General features: G+C 30.9%; 1 protein-coding gene across 1 annotated transcript; it reads left to right on the top strand.

Moving 5' to 3' along the window:
- Window positions 1–8,276: 8,276 nt before the first annotated feature.
- Window positions 8,277–20,393, top strand: LOC139516656 (uncharacterized). The gene is made up of 8 exons (XM_071306877.1): window positions 8,277–8,428; window positions 9,141–9,268; window positions 9,935–10,122; window positions 12,560–12,656; window positions 13,522–13,582; window positions 15,065–15,250; window positions 16,161–16,282; window positions 19,918–20,393. Exons 1-8 carry the CDS (start codon window positions 8,380–8,382, stop codon window positions 20,131–20,133), a joined length of 1,047 nt encoding a protein of 348 aa, XP_071162978.1. The 5' UTR covers window positions 8,277–8,379; the 3' UTR covers window positions 20,134–20,393.
- Window positions 20,394–21,583: the final 1,190 nt, after the last annotated feature.

The following is a 21,583-nucleotide window of genomic DNA, read 5'->3' as shown; positions in this document are numbered from 1 at the left end:
TCGTAATCCATCGTGTAGCCTTCTTGATCCATCGTGTAGGCTTCGACTGAGATATGAAGCTTAAATACCCGTCTTCGGTTAACCTTCGTATGTCCATCTTTTGCTATCGTATATAATTTCGGCACCATCGTATAGACTTCGTTATTCATCGTACTTGCTTCGGTCACTTTTTGGTATTTTAACGAGATCGGGATCAACTTCGTACGAACTTACAATTTTCGCATTCGGGTGTCCATCGTATATAAAAATCGGGACAGTGTGACGCGGGCATTAAAGATTACAAATCAAAATTAGGAGATGATACTTGAAGTTATTCAGGATTACGAATGTGTACCAGTTTCTGTTAAAATCTTATCGTTGGTGAAGTAAATGATCACTTGATGCAAAACATTAGAGAAAAATACGAGACATCCATTTAAAAAAAGAGCTAATACAGAGACAAGGGGTCAAGCGGGGTTCATATCCTAACATGTTATACGTATTGTATTCAGAAGCCATATTTGTTTTTCATTTTTACTTAGAGGTTTCATATATAATTACTCCACCTGTGTTTGCTTTGAGTGATCAAAGGTGATTGATGATTATATTTGTTCTATATTCATGATGTTCCAATTTCTGTAAAAAATCACAGGCACTTGTCTCAGAAAAAAATTTCCTATATACCTTAATATAACACAAGGTACTTAACTAAATATTTGAAAAATGACACCCAGTCCCGAATTCCCGTTATTTTTCGATTTCTCGGTTGTCAAACCTACTTAAACTTAATATGCCGTAAATTTAAATTGATTTATCTACACAATGGTATATGACACGACTATCATTGTTGTCGGGATCATTAGTAGCAGGTCTCAGAAGTCGGTCAACGGGACCTAAACCTTTGATAAAGAGATCTTGGATTGACAGTATAATTTTCTAATAAAAGAATATGCTAATTAAACTTGAAAAGCACTAAAACATTAAAAAAACTCTTAACTATTAATTAATCATACTACTGGCCAGTTTAGACGTTTTGAAATACTGCATGACATCGCATTTAAACTAAGGATTGCAGGTACATGTGTTTATTGTGTTTGTTCACATACTTAATCAATAAAAAACAAAGAAAACACAAAACAATAAGCAAAGCCAAACCTTTGGCTTAAAATGTTTTAATTGTATTAGTCTGTACCATCTCATACTTGAGTAAACAGTTTTCACAATATAATCTTATTTATTCATGTAAGTATTTAAAAAGAAGTCATATCCGTTCATTCATATTTTCACGGATATGTATTTCCAGTAAGTTTTTATTATAATATAAGACGAAGCTATTGTGTAGCAGGATGACCATACATGTGTAAAATAATTCAGTTTTTAATTAATAATTGTACACAATTCTGTTTGCAAAAAAACAATATAGATTTAGGGGCTCATTGAATGTTCTTGTTTTCCCATCTTATCCTTTATGGGTTGAGTTAAAATACAAAAATAAGTAAGCAATAAATGTGGTTGTTAAATTTGAAATATGCTATTTTGTTCTAATTTGTTAAATATGTTTTGGTTTTTGTTCTGATTGAGATTGTGACACGGTGATGAATGCAGTTCCACTATTATGACAATTTTACCTATTTTGTTTGTCTTCTTCACGCATCGTTGTAGATATAATGGAATTTGATTCTGACCAGTTTCTACATTTAAATATACCTGTACCAAGTCAGGAATATGACAGTTGTTGTCCATTCGTTTGATGTGATTTATCATTTGATTTTGCCATTTGATTAAGAACTTTCCGTTTTGAAATTTCATCGGAGTTCACCATTTTTGTGATTTTACTTTTACAGCATTTAAAACATTCCTCAACTTCAAATTGGTATTTTAAAACATTTTGACATTGGTAGTAACGGTGCAAACACAGGAGGTACATTATAAATTGTGTGATACAATTGTTTTGTTGACAGTTATGAATTCGAACATGCAAATAGAATGTACTTAACCTTTCTTCAATGGAATACACTTTGGATATACTTACAGTTTAAATGGTAATCACAGTCGAGTAAAGCATCAAATGTCAAGTGCTCCTACTTTTGAATTAAGTGTACGTCTACTAACGTTTACTAATCATACCCTACCATTGATTTAAATGAAAAATAATGTTTCTATTTAAGGATGTACTTATGTGAGGTAAGGTGAAAATCAATAAATTAAGAAGTTAAAATTGATACTATAAGTTGGTAGAGCATCAATTAAAGATAAAAAAAATAAGCTATAAATATTAATAGGTTATGGACCTCGTTTTCGAGATATTTGAGATTAAAAATATTGCGGGAAAAGGCTGACTCGGACTTTTACCTTATATTATTTGCATTAGTATTATTAGGCCTCAAAACAAAAGAAAGAAAATTAAGAATCTTGTAAAATTTTGGTAAATGACCTTTCATGAGCTATTAAGTCTTATATGAAAAAATAAATGGGTGTTGTGGGGCAAAATATTTTACATTGTATTGTATGGGAAAACACCAAGGAATCCGAACATTTGACACAAATTCCTAGACTTGCTACAATTCCCTTTCTAATATTTCTCTCTTACTAATTTATATGTTTACTGATAAGTGCCAGCCTACTGATTGCCCTTGGAGAAAGGCTTCCTCCTTCCTCCTGCAGATGTCAGTATAATTGTAATCTCCTAGTTATAGCAGTAAAATTATTAAAGGGGCAAAATTGAAAAAAAAAAATAATTAGGAAGGGACATGTAGCAAGTCTAACAAATTCCATAACCTCACCTAAGTACATCCTTAAGTGATCATACAAAAAAGTATGAAATCCTTACTTGTTACTTATTTGTCTTAGTACAAGTTAAAGTACTTTGTATCGTTGTCATACTTCAGTAGACGGTCATCTTAATGTTATCGTATTTATTTATGTAAACATATGAATAGTCGACATATCCGTTCATTTATAATATAAATATGTTTTTACAGTACAAAATATTTAACCGTAGTTTTGGTTAATTCAAGGATAAAACTGGTCAAGAAATTTTGACGAAATATAGTACTGTTTACAATTTGTTTGTAAAAGACAGTTAACTGATTTTTTAGTGACCAAAACATCCAAATTTAATTATGCTAAACTTAGGAGATTATTTTTTGTTTTACCACAACTTATTAATATTTATAACATGTGTTGGAGTTTTCTATCATTCATTACAAAAAACGACACAACAAAAAGTTATTCTTCAATAAATGGGGACAAAAAAAGAAAAAATCCAAGATATTTATAGGTACGTAGCTACATGTACAGTTAAACGGTTCAATGTCTACAGTATTAAATTTACTCTCAATTCTAGGCCTAATAATGAAATTATTTTAAGTTGTGCAAGACGTAACATGAATTTCAAACTCATCAATTTATATTAATCTTATAAGGTGTTTCAGACCATGTCCGTAATGTAATTTTTAAACTAAAATAGTTTTACTGTACTAAATAGACACAAAAAAGTGGACAGTGTACAATCAGAAATGCTTTTAATCGTTCTTAATCTTTAAGTATGATGTCAAATTGTTTAAAAGCAGTACCACTAATTATTGATACTAATAAGCCAAAAAGTAAAATAGAGGCGAATAACACAAAAAGACGTTTCGCTCATAAGTCGAAAATAAACTGACAACACCATGGCTTAGTATGACTTTTATCTCCGCTTAAAACTTCAGGAGAACAAATTCAAGAATACGGTATATTTCAAAAAATATTCAATATCTAATCTAAAGACAGTCTTGTAGCATGTATGGAAAACACCATTTTAAAAGAAATAAATCAAACACTTTAACTAAACATTTTTAGCAACGAAAAACTTTCATACAATTATTGTGAAGAAAACATTTAGGTAACATTTACCTAGTTGCCATGCAGTGCATTGACAGTATGTTAAAAAAAGCGTTTATCTGTTTATAGTTAATGCCATGCTATGATTGTATCTAAGTTCTCTTAGTAGACCATGCTGGTATAATACCCATCATTATAAGATTTAATCTAACCCTTTTTAAGTAGCAAAACCACTTTCGAAAAATAATTTAATTTACCAGAAAAGTTTAGCGAAGTATAGTGTTAACAGAAAGTGAAATTTGTTGTTGAATATTTTTTTTTCTTCAAATTACCAGAAAAGAAAGTTGTATTCAGAAAAATTAAAGATGAAACTAACGTGTAAAAATTGGATGCGTATTCATTTCAAAATGCATTAACGCATACAATAAATTACTCAAGAATATGCTATATCATTCGTTGGTCCAATCAAATCATTCCAAAACATACAATTATTAAAGATAGGTTTACACTTGTTTCATACAAAGAGATTAAAGGAACAAAACACAAACAATCAGGAACAAAACATACCTGTATAGTTTAAACAAAAAATATAATTTCTTTTTTCCTTAGAAATATTTTACTGTTACGTCACCTATTTCTACTGATTAAAGATACTATCATAAAACAGAATTTTCAAAAATCGAACTTAAGTGGATTATTATGACTATTTACGATAGAACAATGGTATTTTTTTTAATGTTTCCGTAATTCTAGATCTGTCGCCAGCTGGGAGTGTTTTTGCAAATATAAGATAACTTAAAAAATAAAATTGTGAATGGAAAAGATGAATATGTCAAACAGACAACAACCAGACCAAAGAGTAGAAAACAGCCGAAGGCCACTAATAAGCCACCATGGTCAATAAGTGTACAAGTCAAAAATAAATGCTTAGCTTTATATTTTAGTGTGATATAGAGTGTTTATACTATGGGCGCTGTTAAGAAGTCAATAAGTCCGCACCCCTCCTTTTCCCTATTTCTTCTTCTTCTTCTTCTTCTTCTTCTTCTTCTTCTTCTTCTTCTTCTTCTTCTTCTTCTTCTTCTTCTTCTTCTTCTGCATCATAGGAATGGAAACTTTAAATGTAGACAACGCGTATGGATAAAGGTCATTTAAGACACACCAAAGTAACGATTCAAACCTAAATCTAAGAATTTTGAGTTCAATTATTTCTTATTAATCATAAACAATAGTGACTTTTAAGATTTGCACAAAGTTAACGTTTAGATAACAATATTTACAAGGAAAAAGTTCACAAACTTAAGTATTAAGTAAAACAAATATCTAGATATTAAAAATAAAAATATCGTAGTGGGTTTATTCAATTACGTCTAAAGATTTGAAATATGCTTTGTTCTAATAAAGAGGCATAGATAGACAATTAAAAATAAATGTTTATAAAACAATCATCAAGCATCGGCGTCTATTGAAATGAAATTAGAAAACTGTTTTAAAAATTATGGGACTTCTCAATGATTAAATAGTGCATACGTGAATAATATAAGATACAGAACAAATAGATATTGCTTTTTCTTTAATTTTCTGCGATAACTAAAACGTTTGATTCGTTGTAATTTTAGAGACAGTCCTTATCACAATTTATTTATAAAGAAAATGTTCTTATCAAGGTGAGCAGGGAAATACTTCGAAGAAAAATCTTCCTCTTATTTATGAGCTAATTAATGATAAGATAATCTGTAATAAATCGATGATTCATTTTTTCCGTATTTTGTTTTCTTGAAAATATTTACTGTTATATAACCGTTTTCTAATGATTATTGTTTCAGTGTGTTTTAACAATTATATACGAAAGAAAAATTTAAAGTATTGTAGATTTCTGCAAAAATGTCGATCGTCAAGTTAAAACGTTGTTCTCCCAATAAAAAATATACAAAGATATATATATATATATGAGTCTAAATATTACACCCAACAGTATTAGAATTAGATTTTGCAGCTGAAAAAATGTTTGTCCGTCCTTCACCGGGATTCGAAAATCGCTTAGTCTCATGTTCAACGCTCTAGACCACTCGACCACATCTGCTATATAAAAATATAACTTCAATAGTCGTAGTATAACCTTTTCATGGAAGGCGAATCTAGAGATAGACATAAGACATGTGTTTGTTTAAGCGTGTCAGGATGTTATATCATTATTTTATACACGACTAGAACACACCCGTGATATCATGGGTCCGTGACTGAATTAAAGTATATAACTATGCGCAAGCCTTATTTTAGTATTAGTATTGTCATCTGATAAAGTCATGCCGATTATAAGATACACAGTTTTTCTCTGCTTTCAAGTCTTTCTGTTTGAACCCGTCGAACTGAAACAGTAATATTAATTATTTGGAAAACAAAAGGTCATGGAATGGAGTATTTTTTAATCAACAGCATTGTCCTATATAAGTTATAAATAAAGTTGAATTCTTTGCTTCGTTGTTTTACGTCATGCCCACTAACAAATTGAAAACTGTACCTATACGCCTTATTTTTAGTCCAGATTTTTAGTATTCGTATTGTTATCTTAGAAAGTCTTACTGATTAAAATACTACAATAGGTAACAATTTGACAATTTAGTAGTGTCAACCCTGTGGTTATGACCCGTGTATATAGCATATTGATCCTGAATACAACGTTTGGTGGTGCGCCTGTCAGATGCGGAACGTACAGATAAGGTAATAGGTAACAGGTGAATATACTATTGGTATCGGTAGCAGACTCGACCCGGAACTTCTTAATTATTGGCAATATTAATTACGTGGAAAACAAAAGGGCCTGGAGTGGTGTAATTTTTAATGTACACCTTTGTACTATATTAGTTATATATAAAGTTGAATTCTGTGATTCGTCGTTTTTACGTGATGACGGCTGACAAATTGGACCTCGTAACTTTAGTATTATAGATATATTTTTAATTTGTCAGCATGAGTTCGAATCCCGGCGAGGGAAGAACAAAACATTTGCGAAAGCAAATTTACAGATCTATTATTGTTGGGCTGATCTTTAGACGAGTTGTATATATAAATATAAATATATACTTTCAGTTAAAAGTAAACAATCGTTAAGTTATAAAATGGACAACATTCCAAAGATGTACAGGGGCTACATCAAAGAGACATCTTCTTCTCAATAATTTGTATTTCTGAGTTACCTATAAGTCTTAAAAGATCAGTTAAAAACTGAGACATTACTGCCAAGAACCTTTAATTCCTTTAAACGGTATTGTTGGGACTGAACATATTCTGGAAGCTGAGGAGTTATAAATGATTATATAGATAAATCAAGAAAAATTAGATCTGTTTTGTGTCAATAGAAATATGAATAACGGATCACCTATCATTATATCAATTATTGTTTATGTGTTTATGAACCAAATCAGAACATGCCAATACAACTATCAAATTGAATATGTTTATAAAGTCCGACTTGGTTGACAAGTTATGTCTTCTGTTCCTGTGGAGTATTCTTATGTATAACGACTTATTTCATAATTTGTCAACCAAACTTTGAACTTCAAATAATTTATACGAAACGATATTCAATTATTAATTCATCAATAACATTAATATAGTTTTAGATCTCATACCAATCACTTTTACAAAGAAGTCTTGATTAACAAACAAAATAAGTTTACGGCTTGTGAGTTATTAATTCATGAAAGTGTTTATCCGTGTACAAACACCGTTAAAAATTTCTCTATAATCAGTTGCTTAGGGTTCACCGCAGGGCTCTTTGATTTTGTTCTTGTTCAGAAATTTGACCTGGGGTTGAAGTCCTTACACTTTGATCAGTGATCGGAGCACAAAAATCATGCTCGAAGCATGAAATCCAGCATTTTGAAAGTTTGATATTGGAGTGTGAGTATAATAAACTGACTCGAAAGTTTTATGACTTCAAGGACAGACCCACAATTCCAAATGAAAGTCTGGTTCTAAGTGTCTAAGTCCTACACATGAAAAAATCCTCTCGGAAGAAACGGATTATACTGGTACTTATAAAACACATTTTGCGATTTTAGATACACCTGTGACTAAGTTATAACACATACAGTAGAAGTCTCAGGAAGTCCACTACTTTCCGTCTGTACTTCTGGTATTTTCGTATACTGAATAAATGTTTTTTATTAGTATTACGAAGGATATTTCAAATGGAACTAAAGTTACGGCAAATGAAAAGAGAAATATCTCAAGATTTATCAAAGGCAAACGAGTATCCTAGTAATAAAACTGTACTGAGTGACTACTCAAGTACTCGTTGCCATCCCTAAAAGGAAAACTAATATAAGTATAATAAATTTACGATCGACAGGTTGTCTATTATATCTTCTTTTGTCGTGCGACACGTTCCATTCAGCTACCGGAACAAGTACTTGACCGTATTTTCCTTGTGAAAAATCATTTCCTGAATGATCTTTCCGGGTGTTTTCCTTACCATATAAAAGATCGACACTAACCTAATCCATAGCAAAGTGTATTACAGTTTGAAATATAGACGTACTTTTTGAAATATAAAGGTGTACAGACCAATCGAAACCAATGGACGAAACAGATGGAGTTACCAGATGTAGTAAAGAAGAAGGAAAAGGTAAAAACTTATTCCAAATTAAACACATTTCTTAACACTTGAATTCGTATCATGAAATATTCGAAAGTATAATTAATTAACTGATATAAAAGGGTCAATATGCTACATTGAGAATATTTTATCACGAATTTTTTAAGTAACATCTAAAATCCGATTTGTTATTAAGATCATTCTGTTTCTATAATCTTGTATAGTTACAACAAAAACCTTTGCGCTTATATATTTAACTAAAAACGTGCATTGTAAACCCTAAAGTTATCAGAATGCTTGACAAAAGCTCTGACATTTTGCTGATTCCATTTCCCATATATAAGCAAATCCTTTGATCACATCTGTTGTTTTGTATTTCTATGATGTATATATATTCATATAAGTTAAGGTAGTGGATCAAAATGTCCTAATGAATCTCTCGTGTACACCATCCATATTTCATTCCTATGGAATGACTGAATATGGTTTAGAACATTTTGTATTCATAAATCCTTTCGGTCAGATTTGATAAACAAAATATGATGGTCAGTTATAATTTTGAAGTCTGAATAGATCTACCCTAATATTTGTTTTAATATTACATAACATTTATTGAGCCAGACGATCATAAAATAATGTTTATAGATCCACATATACAACTCAATACTACCAAATATTCCTCATCTTTAATTCAGAGAGATTTTTTCCCCGAATTTTAGAAACAATAGCGTATATATTTTAGATTACAAGCATTTAACTGACAACAACACAAGCGAGTTTCTTAGTAGTGCAATTGAAGGTATTGATAAGAAGAAGGTTTTATATCATGCTGAAGACATCGAGTTTGAATCTGAAAATTGTAATTGTAATGTAAGTTTTATAATATAAATACACGAATTTGACTTTAAGATTGTTATTATTTGTGATTATATTTGCCTAATCAATGAACATATATTTAATTTTGTATTAATCATCATTTTCTCATTGATAAACTTGGTTTTTAAAAAATGATTAAACAACATTTTCTTGTGTGCAACTGTATATAACTAGCTCTTTAGACCTGATTTTAGACATGATGAAAAATTAATATCATACACCCTTTAACCTGTTTAACTAAAAAAGAAAACGAAACGTATGGATGTTTAAAAGAGGACACTTACATTATATACAAGACATTTAGAAGAAACATCTAATTTTCATACAAATAACAGTCAAACAATTATGATCGAACTAAAAAAAGACAACTATAGTAGATAACTAATCACTAATCATAAAACAATTATTCGAAAACGATTCCAGACTACAAACAAAAATCTACTACTAGTTTAAGAGAAAAACAACGAAACAATAGAAATACTGAACTGACGAAGAAAAATGGGTATAATTACTAATTAAACAACCAAACTGTATCAGGTAATTTTAAACACCGTGTACCAGTGGTTAAACCAGTAAAATATGCATTATTTCACAAATGACAGTTGATTTCAATTATTTAAAAAATAATACACATGACTAGTTATTGTCCCTAATTTACAGAATGTAAGTAAAACGGATATTCAAAGAACAAAGCTCTGTTTAACAGAAAACGAAATAAGTAGAAACAATGGCATGGTAAATATAGAAACTCGTTACATTTCTAAAGAAGGATACTTTCAACATACCGTTGAGTCTGAACACCAAAAAGAACTATTGTCTTCTAAATGCAGTGGTAGATTAAAATTTGGGTAAGTATATAATTAACTTTAGTAATCAAGTTTTTATCCCAAAATAAAAATATCCCATCAACGAATTATTATTTTTTATTATTTGATTCCCATCACGATGCAAAGCTAGAAGTGATAAACGATATAAAATTAGAATCCATGTCGGTATCAGTATTACACTTCCAACCAATGCATATATCGCGATGGGATCGTGTCGGACACATACTGTTGAAAAATCTGTGATATTCAAAATTGATACTTTTTTGCGTATTCAAATTACATAATCTGCATAACGCAGTATTTCCTTTAAAAACGAATATCTATGATGTTGTAAACGTGTCACTTGTCATGATTATTAATTTACGTTTCATACGAAAAAAGTAAAATCACAAAAATACTGAACCGCGAGGAAAATTCAAAACGGAAAGTTCCTGACTTTGTACAGGCATTTTCTAATGTAGAAAATGGTGGATTAAACCTGGTTTTTTTAGCTAGTAATACCTCTTACTTGTATGACAGTCTCATCAAATTCTATTATCTTGACAATCGCAATGAGTTATTGAAAGTTAATTCTGTAATGCGTTTACTCACCACTGACCAATATGGAATTACAAGGTGTATTAATTTAATCATATTATACAACAAGAACGCATAAAGGTAAAACGAAATATCATGCAAGTTACCAGCCCAGTAGCCAGTACCTCGGTACTGGCATGAAAATACGGATTTTTTGTGTTATTAAAATTTGCTGTTACAAAATATTAGAAATTATTATAAATTAAGGAATGTATCTCCCTCATGCAAAGCTCTGATTCCTTTCACGAATTTGGTTATACTTTTTGGACCTTTTGGATTATAGCTCTTCAACTTTTATATATGCTTTGGATTTCAAATATTTTGGCCACGAGCATCACTGAAGAGACATGAATTGTCGAAATGCGCATCTGGTGCAACAAAATTGGTACCGTTGATTTTATTACTACCACTGGGTCGATGCCTCTGCTGGTGGACTATTAGTCCCCGAGGGTATCACCAGCCCAGTAGCCAGTACCTCGGTACTGGCATGAAAATACGGATTTTTTTGTGTTATTAAAATTTGCTGTTACAAAATATTAGAAATTATTATAAATTAAGGAATGTATCTCCCTCATGCAAAGCTCTGATTCCTTTCACGAATTTGGTTATACTTTTTGGACCTTTTGGATTATAGCTCTTCAACTTTTATATATGCTTTGGATTTCAAATATTTTGGCCACGAGCATCACTGAAGAGACATGAATTGTCGAAATGCGCATCTGGTGCAACAAAATTGGTACCGTTGATTTTATTACTACCACTGGGTCGATGCCTCTGCTGGTGGACTATTAGTCCCCGAGGGTATCACCAGCCCAGTAGCCAGTACCTCGGTACTGTCATGAAAATACGGATTTTTTGTGTTATTAAAATTTGCTGTTACAAAATATTAGAAATTATTATAAATTAAGGAATGTATCTCCCTCATGCAAAGCTCTGATTCCTTTCACGAATTTGGTTATACTTTTTGGACCTTTTGGATTATAGCTCTTCAACTTTTATATATGCTTTGGATTTCAAATATTTTGGCCACGAGCATCACTGAAGAGACATGAATTGTCGAAATGCGCATCTGGTGCAACAAAATTGGTACCGTTGATTTTATTAATGTTGGATGTGTACCGATTGGTATTTCAGTTTTAGATGCTTGATTTTTTTTGAAAGTTGTTAAAGGCTTTTAACTAGCAGTCCGTAAACCACGTACTCTCAGATCTGTACTAAGTGTCTTTTTTTTTTGTTTCTTTTTTGGCGGATGAGTGGTGGATATATTCCCTACCGCGTTCTGTCTGTGTTTTTTTTTATGTTTTTCCTTGCATCGATCTGATATATTCAGCCTTTTACAACTGATTTTTATATTTTGTTTCTTCTCCATGTGTGCCAACCGTCGTGTTGCCCGCGTTAGTTCTAACCCGACGAAAAGTATAATTTAGTAGGTCACATTCATAGTAAAGAGCATGTTGTAGGGAAATGTTTGAACGGATATTTCTAATTTATTTCACTGGAAATATTGATTCAATAGCTTCCTTGTAAGCAGCAAAATTCCTATCGAGAGAAACAAATGAGAGGAAATGCAAGCTCTAGAGTATTCTTGGAAGATCATAATTGGGAAGATGAAAAAATCTCGTTTGTCGTAATGGTTTGTCCTCAACCGATCCCCATTGTCAATTCTTAGATGTATGTCAATTTACAGAACAGAATGAACAATATCTATTGAAGCTTTAATTTTTCATTCAAGAATGGAGGATATTAAAATAAAGTTTATAATTACCTCTATTATGCTGCATGATATAATAGTATTCCTCATATATGAAAACATTCACTGGAAATCTTAACTTGGTTTTCCCTTTTCGAAGTTGAATTAATTTCTTTTATGATTTTCATTTAGAAAAAGAAATCAGCTTCTAACCCTATTTGACGAGGATGTCACATTGATGACTCATGATGACGTGTTAGTCCGTTTGCGGAATAATATGGATACAAAGGTAACAATATTCCGTTTTTAAAATGTAATTATTCATGATGTCATGATGTGGGAATGGACATCGGATATCGCATTTGTTTTATAGTTATATCAATGTATGTATGTTTGTTGTACATGGACATGTACTGTCAACGTGTAGTAGCTCGACAGTCCGATCCATATCTTCAATTTAATTGCTTGAACATTTTCAATCTATTTACTGCCGTGAACATATCAAACTTTACTTTTGTAATTTTAAATGTTTGCTCCTTTTAATTACGAATATACCAAACACACGATACAGTTCCTTCAACATGACAAGTATATTTTAAACACCCAGAATAATATGATATAATTTGTGTATTTTATAAAAGGTATTCACCAATAACTAAAACGTTGACAAATGATAGTCTATAAATGAATGTCAACAGCATGCTCAATTTTGTTTATTCATACCAGTGTTTCTTCTTAAAGAGTGACGAAAGATACAAGAGGGACAGTCAAACTCATAGGTCGAAAATAAACTGACAGCGTCATGGCAAATAAAGAAAAAGAGAAACAGATAAGTTATAGTACACAAGCCACAACATAAAAAACTAAAGACTAAGCAACAGGAACCCCACCGAAAACTTGGGATGATATCAGGTGCTCCGGAAAAGCGGATCCTGCTCCACATGTGGCACCCATCGTGTTGCTCATGTTATTACAAACCCGGTAAATAGTCTTATACGGTAGGTCACATTCGTGAAATGGGATTGTAGTTCCCAATGAGGAACATATCCGATATCATCTGTGAAACGGTAATTCTTTGATTTAAACTTAATTTTTATGATATCAATCGTTTTTGATAATTTATTTCTTGTCAGTGAGGTATATTTTTCTTGCAGAATCAATGCAATACAGGATCAGTGGAGGAAAACATTTGTGCAACTGGCTACATTTCTTTAAGTAAGCAATAATTCTTGTTTAAGATACAGTCGACTCTCGTTATCTCGAAGTCAGCCGGACCGGAGAAATATTTCGAGATACACATAGTTCGACTCAAACGAAAACCGGAAGTTTGCCTGAACAAGGGACACAACTCTTGCTTAGCATGGTAAAGCTAAAATAAATCCGGGTGAATATGGGAAGGGGATCGATATTCTGGTATTAGATCAATGTATTTGTATGTCATGGTCTTTCGTTTTTATAATAACATTGTATTACTTATTCAATTGTTTCAGTTACAATGTTTCCTATGGCTTTTATCCGAGAGAGTAATTTCGAATCGATAGTTTCGTTATTCAGGTCGTTTAAAGTTGACAAAATTGTTTATTCTCGGATACAAAAGACTTTAGAAAATTTAGATTCCTCTTCATTTTGTTTTATCTCACTCTTTCTTTTAATAAAAGAAAATGCAACAAGATTAAAGACGCCGAATGAGTAGTTTTTAGGTGATCATCAACGGAAGTCATAATCCTTACTTTATACACACCCAAGCTCATTAGTGTAAATCACAATTAATTGTTTTGTAAACATTTGAAATACTTTTTCATGAACATTAACAATGTATCACTAATTATTTATAAAAATTCTATAAAAAATAATCTTAGGTAAACACTCGTGGAAATAGCATGTCATAAATCAATACAGTGGTCAGTGACTGGAAATTTAATTACACGTGTATTGTCAGATTAACTCTTCAATCCATTTAAATGCCGGAGGTCATGTTTTGACATATATGTATTAGTTCGAGATAAATAATGAATTTTGAATGCTTTTGTTAACATGGGATCGTAAATTTAGTTCGACTCAACCGAAATTTCGACACATCCAATTTCGACTCATCAGGAGTCGAATGCATACATTTATATGGAACAAAGGTTGGGACCACGTGAAAACTTCGACTCATCCGAAATTTCGAGTCAACCGAGTTCGAGACAACGAGAGTTAACATATATATAATAAGTGATAACTGATAACACAATCGACCGTACATTTTGATATTTTACTTTTGCCTGTCTGTTACAGTCATTGTGTTAGACAAATTTTTTTTTTAAATTATTTGTCATTTGCTTTTAAATAATTTTCGAACCTTTTCAGATTTGTATGTGTATACTTGTTCTATCTGTTTTATGCTTTTATGGATCATTTGAGTAAAGCTCTTTTAAACTATTTTTTTTTTATTGTTTTGTACAACTTAACCACTGTCCCATGCAAAGGGGAGTTTGGCGCAAGCAAACATGTTTAATCCTGCCAAATTTTGTATGTGCCTTCTTTTTCGTTTGAATGGTTTCACACTTGTCTGTGATATTCCTACTTCTAAAATCAATGTTATGGGATAAGCACAAGAGAGTAATCCTAATAATGGATATTGTGATCCTAGTGTTAGACAAAAAACTAATGATCTAACAAAACGATCTTTTTTGATACATTTATTGATTCTTACAGGTTCAGCTATTTGTGGAGCAGATCATTATGAGACTTCAGGATCAGCAAACAAATTTGTAATGAAACGTATGATTTCCCTGAATGCAAGACAAACCTCCAAGTTTATGCAAATACAAAACGGACAAATTGCTTTTACAGAACTTGTTTCGTCACGTTCGTTCATGAAAGTTGGAGATTTCCACAAAAGTAAGTCATGTACAGATGATTTTGCAGTTATAAAAAAAAGTTTTAAAGTACCAAAGCCACTGTTAAAATTATCAATAACAAGGTTTCCTTTTTGCTATCTGATTATTTGGTGGTTTTGAAAAAGGAATCATTGTTCAGAGTAGTTTTGCTAGCACTGCAGTTAATCAATATAAGAAACCGACATTAAACATTAGAATTCATCTGTATGATATTTTTATGTCTTTTATTTAAAATTTTAATTCAAATTTCAATTACGAAGAATGAAGAAATAAGATAAAAGTAGATTGCAAATGAAACAACTGTCCTTTATAGACCAAAACAGATGTAAGCAAGTATATGTCACCGAACGGCCTTTAATAATGAGCAACACGCATACGATACAGAAAGTTATATCAGATTAGGAGATGTTAATATGTTAACCAATAGAGAAACAACAACAACCGTTTTTGTGTACAACACAATAGATGAAAATCAAATATGATGGAGAGCGACAAACAACAATAACTACATAACAGAATCATATTCTCCAATACTTAGAAATTATAAAAAATTGTCTCCTAATTATTGATATCTCGTATTCGTGTTATTGGACGGATAAAATACAAACAAATGATGTAGTTGCTAATTGAGTAAAATATCTGAAGCTAATCAGATGTAGTTTTTTTCACAAATTTCATAAAGTCGTAAATGCAATTATTCAAATCTATTTCCCTCTACATAAAATTGTGTACCCATGTAACATGTAGTTTAATCTTTGTTCAAAAAACTTTGACAGAGTATATAATTTTGTTATTCAAAATATGTGATATGCAAAAAGTGTTACTGTAGCAACCAACCCCCATCCCTCACCGCCCACTCTAACCCCCACCCCAAACCTTTTCATTCTCAAAGATGTTTTTCTTTTTTGCAGGCCATTTTATAGAAGAAAGATTCCTAAATCAAGATAAAACTTTCTGGTTAAGACGTTATAGCAGTGAAGATAAGGAAAATAAGCAATATCTTAAAATAACACAGGAAGGAAACATTACATTGGTAAGGTTTATAGAGATGGTATGAGACAGATGTTTTCTCATTTATTTTACATTCGAAAATAAAAATCTTAACTCACGTTAAATACAATAGCTTCCAAATTCTTGTGCACCGACTCAAAGTCTCATATTTTATTACTAAAAGAAATGTAAAAGAACCAAAGGGACATTAACACGTATAAGCCATAGCAAATGAAATGAAAGACCAAAAACTAAACATCAGAACTAAGTATTGAAAACACATCATAGAAATCTAAAGACATAGCAATACGAACCAAATCAAAAACAGGAGGTGATCTCATGTTATCTGGAAGTGTAATCAGATCCTGCTTTACATGTGGCACCCGTCCAGAATAATATACTAAAACTATCATTAAATAAACAACAATTACAATGCATGGGCTTTTTATGATATATCAGTCTAGTATTTTTTTTTTTTTTTTTTTTTTTTTTTTTTTTTTTTTTTAAATTTGATCATACTTTATTGATAGTTTGACATTTGTTAGTGGATACATCAAATACCGGTACCTTATCCCGGCCTCGTTAACCGTTAGTAGCATTTATAAAATATAGTCAATTTGGTTAGTATTTGTTAGTTTTTTTAAACTGTAATATATACATTTATAAATCATTGTAAATTATAATATATCCAACTAAAACATTATCAATACAGAATGATGATCAATAAATCTGAATAGATAAAAAAAAATATATATATATATATAAAGAATAAATAAATAAAAATCACAGAAATTTGGAATTTTGGAAAAAGGAAAAAAAAATATATTTTACTTACAGCATTCATAATGTATCTTGCAGGATTTATTTATTCAAATATTTGCGTACATGCAATAACTTAGAGGTAGTTACATGTAGTTATAAACATCGACTAAAACATCAAGCATATATATATATAAACCAACATATAACAGTATCAAATCATTAAACATAGGTGGTGATGTGGATAAGGAAAGAAATGTACATAAAAATAATTCCGGTACATGATGTACCAATTTTTTGATAATCAACCTAGTCTTCTAAAATTGGAAGCCAGGGGTCCCAGCAGATATTGGCCATATGAAAAGGTTTTCTTTTAAAAAATAAATTCTTTTCTAATGCTAGAGATTCTTTGAGGTAGTTTTTAAGTCCTGTAAAATTTTACCTTTTTTTCACATAGTTTTGTTCTGTAAAGATAGAATTTTGTCAGGAGTATTATTAAGTTTTTTATCATATTATTTCCGTTGTTACCTAAATTTCCAAATAAAATAATATCTATATTAAATGGAATCAATATTTGTGTTTGGTTATAAATCCAATCACCAAGTTCAATCCATAAATCTGAAAGTTTATGGCATGTCCAAAATATGTGCTCAATATCTTCAATAGCTTCATTACAGAAAGTACATTTATCTGATTGTTTTATCTTAATTTTAAATAAAAATTCATTTGTGCCAATGATTCTGTGCACTATTCTGTACTGGAACCAATGAAGTTTAGAGCTTTTTGTGGTGTAGAAAGACATATTATGCACTTTTTTCCAATCAAAATTTTTATTTAATCTTAGAGACCATTTATCTTCACAACTAGGCCTTGTACTACTTTTTTCTAAGAAAACATTATACATATCTTTTGACCCTTTATTTGACAAAAAAAATGTTCTAATATTATTTGGTAGAATTGGTCCATGAACTTTATTAAGATTTTCTATAGAGATATTATGTTTAAGAGAATTTTGATATGATTTTATTGCTGATATAACTCCATTATAAACTAGAAAGTTAGATTTAATTTCATAAATATTTTTGCATTGCTCAAACGACATTAATTTACCCTCATTATCTACCAGATCATTAATCAATAAAATACCGTTATCAGCCCAGTCTTTATAGAACACACTTCTGCTACCTATTTTAATATTTCCATTATTCCAAAGTGAATCTGTTAAAAATTCTTCTTCATTTTTTGGTTTAAGTTTATTTAGCATTTCTGTCCATGCTTTAAAAATCTCTTTCCAAAAGGGGTTTTTACATTTGTTTGGTGGGCCTAGAAATACTAGTTTTTCAATATCAATATTTTCTGTGCTTTCTATAAGCTTTTTGAGTTTTGTATTGTTTTTTAGCAACCGTCGGACCCACGTTAATTTTAACCCTTTTATATATTCTTCAATATCTAACATTTTCAGCCCCCCAAATTTATGTTCCAGACATAATATTTCTCTTTTAATCTTGTCAGGCTTGTTTTCCCAAATAAATGAATAGATTGTACGAATAAGTTGTTTAAGAGTAGTATTGCAGGGTGTTGGTAATGTTAAAAACAGATGATTTAATTTTGAAATAATTAGTGTCTTGATAATTGTTATCTTTCCCACTGGAGTAAGTGTTTGTCTAGACCAAATATTTATTATATTTTCAATTTCTTTTATTTTAGGATAATAATTCAAAGATTCCATTTCTTGCAAATTGACAGAAAAGTTTATTCCTAATAGTGTAAACCTACTGGAACCCCATTCCAATCCCCACTTTACACACATGGTGTCTTGACTATATTTTTTCTTTCCTATCCACACCACCTAGTATTTTTGTCTTATAATTAAACTTCGAGTTGATTTCCGATGAATTCTGTAAGTTATATGACCTGATGTTAACATAGGTGTAAATATAAACAGACAGACAAGTGCAATCGTAAAAGTAATATTTTTATAGCCATTTTCTTGTTAAAAGATCATTGCTTTATCTGTATTTGAATGATTCTGTGTGAGCCAAATCAGCCAACAAAAGGGTTGTTCACTTTGACTCTCTTGATTTACTTTTCAAAGTTTACACTCTTTACATTTTAATAACAAACATGATTAGCCCATGCATAGTTTTATGTGTTTCAATTTAAGTTTGCATGAATAGGGGTTCAAAAGAGTTGATAAATTGTCATTGAAATTTGGAATTTTGAAATATTCCGCTTTTTATAATATCTGAAACAAAAAATGCCTACATTGTAGCTAATGCTCTGTTATAAAAACCTTGAACCGAAGTACTTGTCATTCGACAGATAATTAAGACTCTCCGGACTCCGGACTGGTAATCAACAAAAAGTGGTTTCAGATTCGTGGTAGTAACGGACGCAAAAACCTACAATGTATTTGATGAACAATCTTTTATCAGCCATTGTTGCGATCTTGAAATCGTTTGAGAATTCAAATATATAAATAAACTTAATATAAATTCAATTTATTAAAGGGGCATTAGTTGTCAAACTCAAAAATCTCATTTGTTTTCATAACATAATTAAACGTGTTTCCAAGTTACAAAAAGTCACACAATACATGGACTCGTTAACATTTCGTTTATAGTTATTAGGACCCTATCTATTTTACCATCGAGGTGATTGTAGGGGGATATGACCTGATGTAAACAATTGTCATAGGATTACAGAGGAAAGGACGTCTAATGACGATTTTTCGAGGTCGGTTAGATTTCATTTCCTATCTTTAAAAACACATAAATCATCGTTTTACCTGAATTTAAATTATTTTTCGTTGGATAAATCCTCTGAGCAAGAATCTGTCATCGAAACGGTGACATTTCACAATTTCTCTTTGATAAATGTTTGAAACAAAATAATAAACGTTTTGTTATTGTTTTGCAGCGAAAGGATGGAGGCAGTGACTTTCAATTAAAGTGTTCCGCTAAAGAAGCGTATTTTATAGTTGAGGAAATGGATGGAAAGAAATTGCTTTGTTTCAATGGACATAACGTTCAATTTGTCGAATACCCACAAAGCCGGAATGATACAAATTATATTGATTGTATTCCAGAGAAATTTAGATTCCAAGTGAACAGAGTAGTTTGTAATAGACAGTGAAATAATCATTTATCAATAACTAATAATTATCTTTACTTTGCCATGAGCTGCTAGCAAATGCAAGACAACGTAGTATACTTGCTATTCAGTATTTTAAGAGATTGCCACTGCCTATAATTGGTGAAATCGTTGGTGTCTTCATATCCATGGAGTAGTGCAGATTTAACTGATTCAATCTAGAGAACACCGGAATCAATACTAATAAACAAACAAAAACATTATAATATGTGTAATATAACAATAAAAATTAATTACAGTTATTGTAGTATAAATTATTATTCGATATTAAAGTTGTCATTCTTTGAAAATTTCTTTAGGTTACACTTTGTAAATACAGCTGTTTCTCAAAACACGCCTCTTTTGGGGAGATCTTGAATATTCATAGAAAATTAATTTTGTTTACATACTGGTTCCAAGTTATGCTCTCTGTGTTCCATCTCACAGAGAGATAACTATGGAATGTTACCAGTAAATAAACATGTGCATATTGTTTACATTGAAATCTGTGGCAGTCTTTCATTCAAGGTAGGGGTAGTTAAGAAAATTTGTGTTCGTTTAAACTCTGATAAGTTCAGGACATATAAACGTTGAAAATATGCCACAAAGGCCTATATTTTGACCTTTGAAAGAAAATGTGGTGCATATGAACTTTCAATTCTAGGATAAGATTCTTTTCAAAACTTCATAGTAAAAGTGTTACAGTTTTAGCCGTAAAAGGAGTTCCTATTGGAAATAACATTGTCAATATTTACAGAATTGCAACCTATAGCCACGAAAAAGCAAAGATAAGTCTGTTCAAACTAAAAACTACATTTAAAATACAGTAACTACAACTTGATATACTAGAATTGTAATACAAAATGTCGGAAAGCTGTGTTCAAAGCCTTGATGACTCAAACAAAACGGGAACTGATAACTTTAACAGCAAATACATTTAAGTCTGCCTCAAATCTTGACTTTCTTCTAGGGGTCAGTTGAAAACAAAACTTTACAACAAAAGAAAGGATTTCAGTTTCCCAATTGTGAACTTTTCATTTCTGTGAAGCAAACTTCCAGCAGCGCCTCAATACGAAGTAAATATCTGCCAATTGATAGCCCATGGCTTGTATTTCCTATCATGATTTCTTAATAGATGATTTCTACTCACATGGAGCTATTATACAAAGAGTTTCAATCGGTGATATTGAAATAATTTCTTCGTAAATTTTATCTCTAAAACCGTAAAAGATTTTTAGCAAGCTGTTTACACCAAATTGTTCGTCTACTCTTGAGAATGATTTGGTTTATTTTGACTTGAGTGATCGGAAGACATCTTATGGGAGTTATTTCCCTTTGTAAATTTAAGATAGGCGATTTGTTGGATAAATTCATACGTTATAAGTCGTAGAGGCCTACAGTTTTTTTATATGAAGTCCTTGGTCCATTTGAAGGAAATTGAGGTCAAGGGCAA

Source organism: Mytilus edulis, chromosome 3, assembly GCF_963676685.1.
Source record: "Mytilus edulis chromosome 3, xbMytEdul2.2, whole genome shotgun sequence".
Taxonomy (NCBI): Eukaryota; Metazoa; Mollusca; class Bivalvia; order Mytilida; family Mytilidae; genus Mytilus; species Mytilus edulis.
The sequence above is the reverse complement of the archived record's forward strand: the minus strand, read 5'-3'. Positions and strand labels throughout refer to the sequence as shown.

Bases quoted from the DNA above. Each gene is read 5' to 3' on its own strand.
- LOC139516656 (XM_071306877.1), top strand. From the start codon at position 8,380: ATGGACGAAACAGATGGAGTTACCAGATGTAGTAAAGAAGAAGGAAAA. The intron at 8,429-9,140 runs GTAAAAACTTAT...TATATATTTTAG, and splicing joins TAGTAAAGAAGAAGGAAAAG to ATTACAAGCATTTAACTGAC. The intron at 16,283-19,917 runs GTAAGGTTTATA...ATTGTTTTGCAG, and splicing joins AGGAAGGAAACATTACATTG to CGAAAGGATGGAGGCAGTGA.